General features: G+C 35.9%; 1 protein-coding gene across 1 annotated transcript in view; it reads right to left on the bottom strand.

The window, feature by feature from the left end:
- Positions 1-14,780, bottom strand: part of tsnare1 (T-SNARE Domain Containing 1) — a 124,221-nt gene that overhangs the window by 12,571 nt on the left and 96,870 nt on the right. The window contains exon 11 of the mRNA XM_032558887.1: positions 8,100-8,209. Within this exon, the coding sequence (XP_032414778.1) occupies positions 8,114-8,209 (96 nt within the window). The 3' untranslated portion in view covers positions 8,100-8,113. The remainder of the gene's footprint in view (positions 1-8,099; positions 8,210-14,780) is intronic.

Consider the following 14,780-nt stretch of genomic DNA (forward strand, 5'->3'; position numbering starts at 1 on the left):
TGGGTTTTCTTTATTTTCATGACTATTTATAAGGCAGGAAATCCCAATTATTAACCTGACAGGGCACACCTATGAAGTGAAAACCATTTCAGGTGACTACCTCTTGAAGCTCATCAAGAAAATGCAGAGTGTGTGCAAAGCAGTAATCACAGCAAAAAGTTGCTACTTTGAAGAAACTAGAATATAAGGGGTATTTTCAGTTGTTTTGCACTTTTTTGTTTAGTGTATATTTCCCCGTGTGTTATTCATAGTTTTGATGCCTTCAGTGTGAATCTACAATGTCAATAGTCATGAAAATACAGGAAACTCATTGAATTAAAAGGTGTGTCCAAACATTTGGTTTGTACTGTGTATATATATATATATATATATATATATATATACACGCAATGGAAATGTCTGCCTGTCCGTTTGAAATCCTTTAAAAAACACATTACTTTAGTGTTCCAAATTTTTGTTGAGGCTGATAGGAATCACGCTGATGTAGACTGTGCTGCAGGTAAAACATCCAAGCTGCCATTTCTTATTAAATGTTGGGACTCTATGCATTATCAGGTCTTTTTATAAAAGACCTTGAACTGCGTGTACTCCTGTTAAATTGGCAGGCATTTCTCTTCCAAAAACTGTGAACAAACATTTTTTAATAGCCAAAGAGCCAGATTAGTCCATCACATTACAACATTTTACCAGTAACTGTCATATGCCCTGTCTTTTAAATGTTCTTTTGATGATCACAGTGGTAGGTCACAGGGAGGCAGTTTATTATTGTAAATCATGTTGGTAGTCATGTTCATCATGTTAAACAAATGCTTAACAGTGTTTACAAATCATGTTTTAAACTCTGGAGAAGAATTTTACGAAGCAATGCATTCTGTTCCATTTTTATGGCTGCTTTTCATGCTCGATCCATTTCATTTTTGCACCAGATTCACAAAGAAGATGGTGCTAATAAGAAAATTCACCCACATACATGGAATCCAGAAGATAGGAGCTATTTGCACCACTTTTTCCCACTTTTTGCCAATAAACCCAGTAGATGTAGAAAGTGATTACAGATAAACAGTAAGGAAGAAGCACAACCTAATTTGCAATCTGTCTTAGTAATTTCAGCCTCTGGTCACTCATACTGTACATAAAGTTACAAAAAGGAGCCCTGAAAGTTTACAATACTTATATTGAATATTTCCCCATTCTTAAGTTCTACCACCTGCAGCATATCTTAATTTCTACCACTATCCATTACTTTGCAGATATACAGTATGTCGAGAGCTCTGACAATCTAATTTACACCAGCTGGTACATCATGGTCATTAAAGAACAAATGTCTTCTCTCTGAATAAAATATCTCAAATAACACCTTACTTAATGAGCGTGGCACTGTTGGGATAGCCCTGTGTGTAAAGGAGAAAATGCAGATTCAGGTACAAATGTATTTTACATTGCTTAATAAATCTGACTCCTGCTTTCAGAGTAATTACAGTTTGGATTTCTGCCAGACTATGAGACCTGTGTGATGCAAACTGCAACATCAGTGGCAGTAAAATATTCTCATCCAGATGCTTCTGTGACCAGTAATTTGAGATCTAGATTATTCTAATCACTGATTATACAGAATATTATTTTCACATTAGGATAAAACCTCCAGTGAGAGGGAACAAAGACTTGACCAAGAACAGCAGTTCTAGAGGCTCCATCTCCTGATGATGGTTGGCAAGTGCAAATTTGGTGTTTTTGTGGTGAAATGTCAGTCAACCAATAAGCTTGGCATTAATATTAATATAATATTAATAAAACTACACATTGGACTTGAATGCAAGACAGATGAGTCAAGCACATGTTTGACCCAGTACCACATAGAAAAAGGTTACACAAAAAACAAAAGTCTGGGACACCTAGTCTGGGACACCAGGGAAGCACCCCCGCCCCCACCCTAACCTGTACATAGCCAATCATCCCACTGTAAAACATGTTTCAGTCAACAGCATCTTTTCTGTCTTCTTAAAATGGCAAAATTCAACATAGACAGAACTCTGAGGTGTATATGTTACAAATCCTATGTTTAATCAATTTTGACTCTTTTGATTTGTTGGTGTGGAAATCTTGGTGTAAGAGACAAAACTGCTTTAACAAAAATTGTGAATGTCAGCAGTAAAATCACAGGTGCTTCTGACTGGCCTGTACAACTTTCACACTTTGAAAAAAGCCACTTCCATTCTGTCAGTGATCTCTGTCTCCACTCACCTTTTCCCCATTGAATCATTCTTTTGATTCCCTTCTGTTTGGAGCAATAGGTCATAGGTCGTTCATTTCTAGTGTTGTCTCTCTCCTTAATGTAGGCAGGGAGAGGAGTTGTTAGTCTTTTAGTTGATAGAAAAAAAAAAAAAATGTCACCCCTCAGTTTAAATGGTGCGCTCTCTTATTGACAGATTTTTATTTTTTTAAGAATTATTGATATTTATTCACCTTTTTGTCATACAGTCATCTACTTTTGATTAACAAGTTTTGTATTTTAACCTCCGTTGGGTGAAGCAGGGGAGTTTAGTGCCACACTCTCTATCTAAATATTAACTGTTGGTGTGTTCTTGTTTTTGTTATTTTTATTGTGACCTGCTGTAAAATGAATTGCCCATTGAGACATGAATAAAGACCTGACTCTGAATCCACTTTAAGCCAGAGTAGGCCCCAGACCACCCAGGGACCAGGGTCCAGACCCCACACCTGCCCACAGCCCAGGGTAGAAGCAGATGTCTGTGGGCAGGACGGAGCTCTTGTAGTGGTGAGTATTAAAGCAAATCTGAAGAAGCCTCTGACTGAAGACATTCTTTTGTTGTATAAGAGTCTCATGAAGAGGATTATGTTGGATGCAAGTCATTCAAAGACCAGAGTTTTGACTTGCCTATAAATGAAATTCAGCATGGATATATCCTGCTTTAATGATCATTTTTGTAATGAGACTGAGATTAATAATCATCTTCTCAATTTTAACAAGTATTGTGGAATTGATGTTATAAATTGCATAATATGCAAGGCGACGGTAAGTTCCACAGCAGTGAGAAAAGTTGCTTACTCCTGCTTATAAAACCAGCTTAACAAACACAGTGAGGCAGCCGTTTCACTGAGATTAAAGTGTGTCTAAAATCCAAATGTTTGATGGAACGTGCTAAGTGTGACAAACTTATTACGGCTGTGCTGAGACAAGACTGTACTGGGCTGAACTCAACTAGTGAGTAACAGCATTTTCCTCCAGTAGGAATAATAATACTTAGTGTTTCTCCCCTCCTACACAAACACAAAGATTTGTTGTAATCCTGTCTCATCTGCTAAAACAAATTTTGGTCTATTTACATAAACATGAAGTGCTGCTAATCTGAGATCTGAGTAAATACAGAAGCAGTCAAATCCTGCTTGAAATACATGCAGCAAAAAAGCATAATGGAGAAATCTGCAAATAGTACAGCCTACAAAATTGTGTTAAAATTAATGAAGTTAAAATGCAGCCAGACATCCATTAATGATGAATCTGTAGATTACTGTCTTACCCTAATGTTGGTTTGAAATGTACTGTAAAATTTGGAGAAGGTGTGGCTCTAACTAACATGTTTGTCATGAATGATTAACATTACATTGTGTGTGTATGTTTACTTGGAAGGTTTTGATTTTACAATGTTTGCTATTACTGAGTAAACGAGTCAATAAGATGAACTTGTATTTAAAGAATTTATGCAGTACTATTGTTTTTGTTGTTGTAGCTATTTTCTGGCTGCACAAAGTTTATTATGAATATATAGTGATTGAACTACAATTGTGCCAAATCACCAATGATAACTGAAGGATAAATTAGAATAACACATGTCATCTGGCAAATTTGCTGTTAAAACACGTTTATCATAATTTTTCACAATACTTTATAAAGTGCTTAGGTTAACCAGCAAAAAGTTAGCTTTTTCTATCAAAATTATTAACAGATATACAATTTCATGTTTTGTTTAGGAAACAGTGGATCAGTAAGTGGAGTCATCTTGCAAGCAGAAGGTTGTAGGTTTGATTTCAGCTTTTGCATTTCAATGTGCCCGTGGACATGGCACTTTACCCCACGTTGCCTTGTGATCTGGTTATTGGTTTGAGTGCAGCTGGGTGCGCATGACTCTAGTGTAAAGTGTTTTGAGTGGAACATATGACTGGAAAAATTATGCATATTCACAATTCAAATAGCAGAAGATTGGAAGAAATAAACATTTTCTCTGACAGCAAAAATATAAAGAAATAAAAAAGTGACTGAGTGCAAATGCCTTTCCCAAATGCAATAGGACACAATACAGGCGATGGTCTATGTGCACATCCAGGAAGAGTGAATGCTGCAAGTCAGTGACTCGATGCAATCTGCTGGGTTTCCTTAGAACATTTTTTAAACTATTTTAAATAACTAATTGAGAATACTGTATTTACTGTTTGAGAACTAAGATCAATTGAAATATAGGTGATTGAATTTAAATGATTTTTTTAAAGTGCCTTAAGATGTCATTTGTTGTGCAGTGGTGCTATGTAAATAAACCAAAATGAAGTGAACTTTTTATCAATCAAGCAGATGGTAAAGCATGGAAACTTTTAAAATGAATAATATAAATAAAATATCAGCAAAGTTTAATAGTAGTTCTGAAATTAATATCTACTGACATTGCCTGAGAGTTAAACAAGGCTAGCTATCAAGCCAGCAGAAGGCAGTTTATTGATTACACATGGTAGTAAGCTTTCTGACGTTATCTTTAAGGAGTTATGATATGTTGCGTTCATGTGGTTGCTGTGATGGTGTGGATTTTTTTGTGACTTGTTCATTTAGAGGAGTTATCTTCCTTGGCCAACTGACTGACAGATTACAGCAGAAGTGAAGGAGACAGACAACCATAAGAAACAGCCCATTAAATGGAATTTAAACTGCAGGGCCAAAACAAAAACTTGCAATAGTCCATGTTTTAAAACATGGACATAAAACTATTGAACACTCTTGAGAACATATTAATTTCTTTTTTTTGTGTGCTGGATACTAATATACTGATTACCTAAAGCATTATCAGAGTCTTGGTGACATGTAAAACAATGCAGTAAATAACATTAAAGTTACCATACCTTTCATCATCATTTCTAGAATGGGAAACATTTTTCTGCTACACAGGATTTGATTTCAGTACAACCCAAACATTAAACTTGGTGTGGCACTGAAAGGGTGAAAATGTGTTATTCATAGCAAATACCTCACTCTTTATCAAGTGAATTATACTTCAAATTGCTGCTATTAAGGACCTAAAATTGTAACCAACAGTTCAGTTCAGATGAACTGAAGAGTTCTGTTCTTCTGAGTGACTCCTGCTGTGCTCAGGTGAACACAGTCAGACAATAAAACCAGACAACAGTCCACCTCACAACAAGCTTGTTTCTTTTATTTTCTGCAACTGTCGTGTCGAGTCACTTTAGGGTTGACCATCAATTGCTGAGCCTCAGCACCAGGTCCTCACCACAGGGACATTGATCCAGCATGCTGTTTTATGAATAGAGTTCTTTGCTCCGCTGGGTTACCATTTTACTAGCTCAGAAGAAGATAAAAGACAATCAATATTTTATGCAAGCAGTAATATCTTCTATTGAACATGAGGAGGAAAAACAACTTCCCACCTCAGAGCAACATGAGGGTATAATTACTTTGGTTCAGTTTAAAGTACTGAACCAAAATAAGGGCTGTTTAATAATGAGGAATTTCAAATCAATTTAAATACAATGTTTAGGGTGAATTAAGAGTTACTTTTAAAAATTAGGTGAATATAGCCAAGGCTTCATCTTTATAATTATGCACATTTACCAAGTATTAAGACTTCATGTAGCCTGTCCCAGATTAGAAACAAAGTCATGTTTTGCAGCCATAAATTATAGCATAAAATGTTTTGTTTTCAAATTTAAAAGTATACCAAAAAAATCATAAATGTGGCTACCATTCTTGTAAATTTAATTAGAAGGAAAAGGGATGACATGAAGAGGTAATTCATTGATGGTAAATGGAACATCGCCTCCTAAAGGTGACCTTATTGAACAGAAGAATTCACTCCTTAAACCAATTGTCTCTAACTTAAGTACTCTGCATACTCTTTCTAGCAATGACTAATTCTTCTGAGTTCACTCAACAGGCCTGCACGATCAACTGTGACCTTTTGACAAAGAGGGTGTAGTGACTCATATTTAAAATTACTGTCTCATATTTACTTTAGGGAAATATAAAAAAATATAAAAAGAAAATCTAAAACTTTTTTTTTTTTTTACCACAGCTCTTCACCAAAACATCAGTTTTAATCATCTGTTCTTATCACATCAGGAAGTCAAAAATCTGGCATCATGTTTACCACTGAAGATTAACAAGAATTATTCTGGTCAGATGGAACTGACAGAATACACAATATGATGGGTTCTAATCTGATCCTGATATCTGAGTTCATACGTTTCCTGATAACGATATTTTCTGATCCACAACTTAGTTAAACACTTGTTTTCAGTCATGGGAATATGGTCATTTGTTCAATTGTACTATTCTTCCATTACTTATGAACAGGAAAGCAACATATTTAAACCCCTTGGCTTGAGGCAGAGGTTGACCTTTGACCTAAAAGGAGCAGCCCATCTTTTCCATGTGGCAAGACTGAACAAGTAGTTTGGAGAATTTCAATTCTGTTCTGACAAATGCACTAAAGCAACTGAGAAAAACTGTAATTCTCCTCTTTAGCTGCCTTAATTACATCGAAAGTACAGAAAAGCACTATCGACTGTACCTGAAAGCAAAAGGAATTTGTCAGAAATGGGATTCAAACCCAAACCTTAGAGTGCATAAACATAAGTTCAACTACTCCCAGCTGATACAGCTTAATCTCACACATCGGTGCTGGCTCCTCCCCTACCAGTGAAGTAGGATTTCCCACCATGAATGAGGATCAATAAACCATATAGATGCCCCTACCTCTTACTGTCTTTATGAATTTAGTGAAATCATAACTTGCTATTGATTTAGAAACACCAGCATAAATGTGATTTGTTGATGAACGTGTAAGGCATTGGTTGCAAACGTCACTCCTTGAGAAGTCCTACAACTTTTAGATGTCTCTCTGCTTCAGCAATCTGGGTTCCAATATTAGTTCATTAGCATAACACCGTAGAGCTTGACTGCACACTAGTGAGGCAATTTTGACATTTAATTTAAATGTGTAGGACAAGCAATACCCTGGTCCTACACATTTAAAAGTTGTAGGACTTTTGTCTTTCCATCTGATGGCAGTCTGAGGCCAGTGGCATAAGATCTTTCAATTTTGAGGAGAGATTTTGTACATCATTAATAATATTTTCTCTGCTCTGTGGTCTAAGTGTATGCATCTCTTTTTATTTAGCTAGAAAAGCATGAGAGAAATAAAATACTATACATTTTCCATGGCATGTTTACTTATTTATAACATTTTATTACGTCATACTACTTTTTGATACTCTATCACATGCATTGGAGTTTGCAGTTGTAATGGGACAAAATGTACAAGGGGTGTGAATACTTCTCCTGTGTATTCTACAAGGCAAAAAACTTTACTGCTTTAACCAGAGCCCCAGATGAGTCAAGATTTTATACCATTCACTCAGTAACATAAATGATTTCAGCTGAACAGGAAACTGAAGATATTAAAGCATCAACACTACAGCAGAACATAAATAATTATTTTTCTGTATAAGCCAGATAGAGACAAAATTCATGACCTTATCATTTAAGTACCTGTTCAACATTTATGTCATGTCACCTTATCATTTAATGACATGCATATAACTCAAAAGGGTCTGGGCAATATAATCAATTCAGAATGCAATCTTAGGTATATCACACCTTAGAAAATGCCATAACTTTTGTGTGGTTATTCCACATGAGCGTTACACAACCTGACTTTGTAAGTAAAGCAGTAAAAAAAAATGTAAGCGCCAGCTCTATACTTCAACTAAACAACAGTTACATTTCAATGCAAAACAAAAAGTGAAAAGGTTAATATCCTAATAAAGGGATGGGAGTGATTTGTTCTTATAGCTCTTACCAAAGAGGTAGGTTTCATTTTCTTGCTGAAACAGCAATAATGAGGATGAGGATGGCGAGAATCAAGGCTCCGGCCAACAGAAGGTAACACTTTCTTTTCCTCAACTGCCTCTGTAGACCAAAAGAAGCATGTTTCATCATTAGGGCATAATAATCATCTTACTTTTAAGACAATACATGTAAACATTTTAACATTACATTCCTACAATAGCATAGGGAATCTGGTTGTCAGCTAAGCCATGGAGGTCCAATATATTTTATGTGCATGGTTTCACCTATTTGCTGCAACTGGGACGGTATGATGGAAGTTTCTGTCCCAGTTTTTCTGTAGAGCTGTGCTTCGTAAACAGCAGAAGCAGTGCAGCTAGCTATGTGTTCCAGCATGAACGGACAAGAAGCAGCCGGCAAGCAGCAGCTGAAAAAGGCCGCCATATTCCATTCATATTTCATTCATATTTCATTCACGCCTGATAGTCCTATGAAAAACGAGGAAAACTCAGCATGGTCAAATACAAGTTGCCACAAAAAAATCACATGTTCTAATACTTGGTTGGACCACCTTTAACTTTGCACACCATAGCATTGTTTGAATAAACTTCTGCAATGTCACAAGTTGTATTTCCATCCAGCTTTGCTTTCATTTTTCAGCAAGACCATGTGTTGATGATGGCAGAGTCCTACCACTGTGCCAATCCTTCTCCAGAACATCCCAAGATTCTCAGTGGAGTCTGAACTCTCCATGTGGAAAAACAATGTCTCATGCTCCCTGAATTTATTTACGTAACATTAAATATACTTTGAAGTACATTTATTTATAAAATGTTACATTTAAGTAGTATTTTAACAGTTTATTTATTTGTTTGCTTTTGATCCTTCCTAGTTTAGAAGGTAATTAGTTCCATGAATTTTATTTAAGGGTAGAGGAGTAAAGGAGACTGAATAAAAATGTATGTCACACTTTTTAGGAACGTGTTTGCTAAAGTGTTGCATTTCACTTTACAATTATGAATTTTATGATAGTAAATAATATAAAATGCCTACAAAATACACTGAAGTTTATTGGTGTGAAAATGAGAAAATGTTGAATTAGTGTAAATAGTTTCCAAGTGATTACTTTATGAAGAAAAAGGGATGAAAACAGAAACATAAAAACAAAAACTTTTCAACAATTTTACCATGAAAATAAAAGTTGTTTTTCATTTAATTTCTTTATCAGCAGTGGGAAAATTGAGCTTCTAAAAAGGCAAGCCATTTGTCTCACAAAACAAATTAAATTAAAATTTCCATGTCAATTAGCTTGTGGTAAAAAGTAGAAGCCATGTTAGCTGTGGTGTGCAGAAAAATTGTAGGAAACATCGAAGAGCAGGGTTATGGGGATATTTCTATATTTTCCTTAGCTGCTTGTCTCCTCGGGCGGTGACGATGTGTTGGAGCACAGAATCTATGTTGTTTTGAAACGCTTTTTCTTCCATTTTTTCCCAGCCTGTTTTCTGCTACAAAGGCAGCGAGAGCAGCGGCGTTAGACCAGAGCTGAGGCTGGAGTCTTTAAATCCTGACGCGCTTCAAAGCACGGAGAGAGCAATTCATCTTCTTATCTGAGACTCAAAACAGGCTTTCTGTGTGGAAGAGAGAGGGGGTGAGGAGAAGAGCGAAGATGGAAAGAAAAAAAAATGCTGTCGAGTAATTTTCCGTTTAAACGTTCCACTCCACAACAATTTGCATAAGCAGCCCTGCGTCTGTGATAAGAAGATTGGTAATTTTCAAAGGCTCTGTGGGGATTGAGAATTAAAAGCCTTTCTCCACTATCTCCCCTCATGCAGCTGGCCACCACAGATTCCCCTGCCTCTCTCTCACATTTCCTCCTAAACTACTCCTTATAAACTTTCTCTTCCTCTCTCCCTTTTTTCCTCTTCTCTTTCCTCCTTCCTCCCCACCCGCTCCTCCCATACACTCTTCCCTCTCTTTTTCATCCCAATGCTGCTGTTATTTGGGGAGTACACAAAATAAATAAGGTAGATTTGGGAACAAGAAAGGGCTTAACATAACAAAGGAAGTGTTGCTGTATTTTTAAACTGGAATTTTACAGAGCGCTATGCAGACTAAGCGGGAGGACAAAGCAGCAAAAAGATGGGACGCTCTTATCACCAACAACTTAATCTTCTAGAGTGTGTCTCCTTAGTGCTGGCACTTCAGGGCAGATGGGTGGCGCAAAACGTCAGAAGAAATACACACCTTCACACAGTTTGAAAATCAAACTTAAATCCTCCAATGGGAATGTCTTATATGTTCTGGTATATCATAAATTCAGACAGTTTTAAGAGTTGTAAAACCAGTTGCCAGGTGACCTGATATGTTTACAGCCAATTTTTATATCTATATTGAATTTTCATCTTTATATAAAATATCAAAGGAAGGTGAATGATAATTTGGAACGTTGCTGTCAGTTTGAGTGTCTGGTCCTACAGTGGATCCTTATCTTGTATATCACATTTAACCGATTGACTTCCAAACTACAATCCACAAACAAATGCTCATTTCTATTATTACAAGCCATATTTCACCAATGTGAAAAGCATTCGCCAGCCTGATGCCAAATGTCCAGAATGGTGATGAAGTGGCTGATGAATTTGGGTTTTTCTGCTTCCAAAGGCATCTTATAGTAACCAAGCTGTCTGCTGTCTATCTGTCTCTATTAAAAACATGTAGTGCAGGATAATCTGATAATACATCAACATTATGTTAGGCACAACTTCAAGCTAAAGATCAGTGTTCCTGAGCCTTAAACTCAACCAGTCAACTATAGTGGTGTGTAAAAGAGTTTGACCCTTTCTGATTTCCTTTTTTTTTTCCATGTTTGTCGCACTTCAGTGTTTCAGAACATTAAACCAAATTAAATGTTAAAGACAAGTAAACACAAAATGCAGATTCTAAATCTATATTTGACCACTCATGTTTGCAGAATGTAACCCTCCACATTGGAGGGTTAAAAAAGCATTAACTAACTTTTTAAGTCCATGCCACAGCACCTCAATAGGCAGTAAGATCCTTATCTGCCTTCTTATATGCAGAAGGCAAATAAGAAGCTCAAGAAGTACCAAAGAGGCCACAGGAAACTATGACACTCCTACAGGAGGAAAGTGGTTCTGGAAGATATAAAGACTTCCACACTTTACCAAAATATTTGTGACTACTTAACATCTTAGCATGACATCATACTGCAATAACACTGTGAATGCAGTTTATGGTACTGCCCAACTAATCAACTATCTCACTTATCTCTACATGTTGGAAATGCTTCCTCAGTCTCTAGGAGGGAAAAAAATATTGTGTGACATGAGAAATGTCCTCATAATCCAGTAATGTAATGCAATGATAATGACCATAATATTCTTCTCTCTTTATCACATTTGGTTGGGAAAATTGGAAGTCCATAAAATAAATAATATTTACAGCGGAACTGCCTCACTTGTAATCGGCTTATGTGCAATTTACATAAACCTCAGAGTCCCTTGCAGCCACCCTGATTATGATATTTAAGAGGAGCAGCAAATAAACATAGACTTCATGGCCAATTTTGGCATCATGAGGGAACGACCTGCAATAATAATCATCAGCGATGCAGCAAAAACCTTAAACACCATCAGCATATTTGATGTTTTGCAGATTGGCTTTGGTAAAAAAGTTAAACTTTTGCTAAGTTGCCACACAAAGCCATGCCCTGTGGTGTCCTCCAGAAGAGTTCAGAATTCAACTTTTTACTGTTTATTATTATGGTTTTGGTTTAGTGATGTTTATTCCAGATCAATGATACCTATTCAAAAATATTGATGTTTATGTGGTCAACATAAACATGTTTATCATTTCAGAACATGATGATGTTCTGAAATGATAAACATTTAATGATGTTTTTATTCATGAATATATATCACATTATATTCAGGAAAAGTTTTGAGATAATTCATCAAAGACTAATATTTTAACAGGGCTGTATGAACTTGTATGCCACTGATCGCCATCAACAGAACCTGTGGATTTTGGTGTCCATTAATTTTAGCCAGGATTTTCTAGAAGACAGTGGAGGAATCAACATTAACAGAAAAAGAAGCGAGTATTAGTATATATAGAAATGAGATAATTCAGTCTGAAATATGACAAAGTGTGACAAACATGAAAGACACATGGTAAGTGCACTGAGTGATGCAGAACAGAGACATTAATGTGACTAAGGAAAATGACATTTCTTAAGTCCTAGAGTATGAATAAAGCTGTTCCGTTTGGGAGAATCACAGATCAGTTTGGAAGTTTGTCTCCCTGACTTTGTGTGTCTGTCTTCGCCTTTGTTGTTTTTTTTCCCATTCAGCTGGTCTGCCTCTGTAAAGACAGCGAACGTCTGGATTGGTGGAGAGCTAAATTGCTTGGTGTGAGCTCCGTCACGGCTCAACTCTCCTTGAGATAATGAAATGACAATTAATGGGAAAGCTGTTGCTGTTCGCTCATTTGTTCGCTTGGAAGTGGAGCAGCAGCTTGGGAGGAAAGACAGAGAGCACTGCTGTCAAGACGGAAGCTGGAGAGAGCTCAATAGTTGTTTTAATAGCACATATAGCAGGTTATTGGATGTCAATAATTTATGAAAATTAGGAGATGACTGAATAAACAGATCAGTTAAAAAACATTTTGTGTAATGGGCCACAGCCAGTGGATGTGTCTGTAGGCAGGGCTACAATGAATATCTGTAGATCTAAATCCAGCCCATCTGACAGTCAACAGGCAGGAGGCAGAGTAAACACATACACATACACATGTTCACACACCCACACCCACATGTGGGAGAGTTCATTCTCCCACATGTTTCAGGTTGTGAGAGGAGACGGGAGTAACTGGGGAAATCTGAGGCCTGGATGAGGAGACCATCATTTAACCCACAAAGTTAGACCCTGTTTCTATTAAGAAACCTTCAAAATATAAAGTTAACCTTGCTGATTACTCCACTGCTGTACAGCAGCACGTTGTGTTCACTATTCCTGTTGAATGATGATTGTGTTTACTTTTAGAGGCCACAGTTCTTTTGACACATATTTAGGATTTTTCTTCGGTTTTGGATTTCTGTAGCATTTTCAGCCTTATAAGTTCCTATTTTCAATTTGTCATTATATTCCTTTGTCTTGCGATTTGGGTCCTCCATCTTGTCAAACCTTTTTGACAAGACATTAAATTAACTAATTTAATGTCTTGTTCATGCTGGGCAATAAGGCTTAATTAATTCTTTAGCTTTCTCATACCAAATCCGATTTTCAATCGACCAGAGTTCAAAGTTTAGATAAACAAAACCTACAAAACAAGCTTGTCAAACAAAATGAATGGCTGTGGGTGGGCTAGCATCAGTTAGAACTATGTAGTTCTTCCAAAAATGAAATCTTCAAAATCAGTAAATGTGATTAATTAATAAAACTGATTTATCGCCCAGCCCTGCCTGTTGTTATATCAGATAAGATTTTATTGTATCCTGTTATGAAATGCCAAAATCTTACCTGCAGTAAATAACTCTAAGGGTCCCAGGAAATCAAATTTTTTTTCTATATTTTTATTTTCTTCTCTGAATTCCAATTTTTCCACTTTTATTTTCTAATTTATAAATTTCAGAAGTAAATATCTAATAGTATTTATTCAAGTTATTAAATGATGTTTACACAACTGAAAACAGAAGCAAAATAAACTAAACTTAAGAATTTGTAATAAAGAAAACCCTAACAATTACCTTTCTTTTTTTAACCAACATTTCTGCTGGAAAAAAAAAACTTTCTTGTTGTATATGACTATATAAAATGATAGAACCAGAAACATTAACCTGTGAGAATGTAAACATTAAAATATCAGCCTGTGTTGGCCAACCGCTATTTGGAATAATAATCTGTCTTTTGCAGAGAAGATACCAAATATGCTAACAGAGTTTCTATTTCAACTACTTAACCTTTCAAGAGATCTGCCCTTAAAGACAAAAAACACTGACCTATCCCTTTAAGACTTGATGTTTTTTCAAGATCTTCTAGTAATTAAATTTGTTTGAGAAATAAAAGTGGATTTATTCACTTTTAAAGCTTTTAAATTTAAATAAAGACTTAATGATTGTCATTTGCTATAACTAAGAGATTCAGATGAAACATACAGTACAGACCAAAAGTTTGGACACACCTTTTAATTCAATGAGTTTCCTTTATTTTCATGACTATTGACATTGTAGATTCACACTGAAGGCATCAAAACTATAAATAACACATGTGGAAATATGCACTAAACAAAAAAGTGTAAAACAACTGAAAATACCCCTTATATTCTAGTTTCTTCAAAGTAGCAACCTTTTGCTGTGATTACTGCTTTGCACACACTCTGCATTTTCTTGATGAGCTTCAAGAGGTAGTCACCTGAAATGGTTTTCACTTCATAGGTGTGCCCTGTCAGGTTAATAAGTGGGATTTCTTGCCTTATAAATAGTCATGAAAATAAAGAAAACCCATTGAATTAGAAGGTGTGTCCAAACATTTGGTCTGTACAGTATATAAATATAAATATTATTATGTATGAAAAGCACATTAGTTTTTCCCGTGTTTATCTGAACAAACAGGTAGATGTGATGCAGTTCTGTAGATGTGTACTGCATTTAAAGAGTTGTATACTTTATTAACCC

The sequence above is a fragment of the Xiphophorus hellerii genome, chromosome 3 (assembly GCF_003331165.1).
Source record: "Xiphophorus hellerii strain 12219 chromosome 3, Xiphophorus_hellerii-4.1, whole genome shotgun sequence".
NCBI classification, from domain to species: domain Eukaryota; kingdom Metazoa; phylum Chordata; class Actinopteri; order Cyprinodontiformes; family Poeciliidae; genus Xiphophorus; species Xiphophorus hellerii.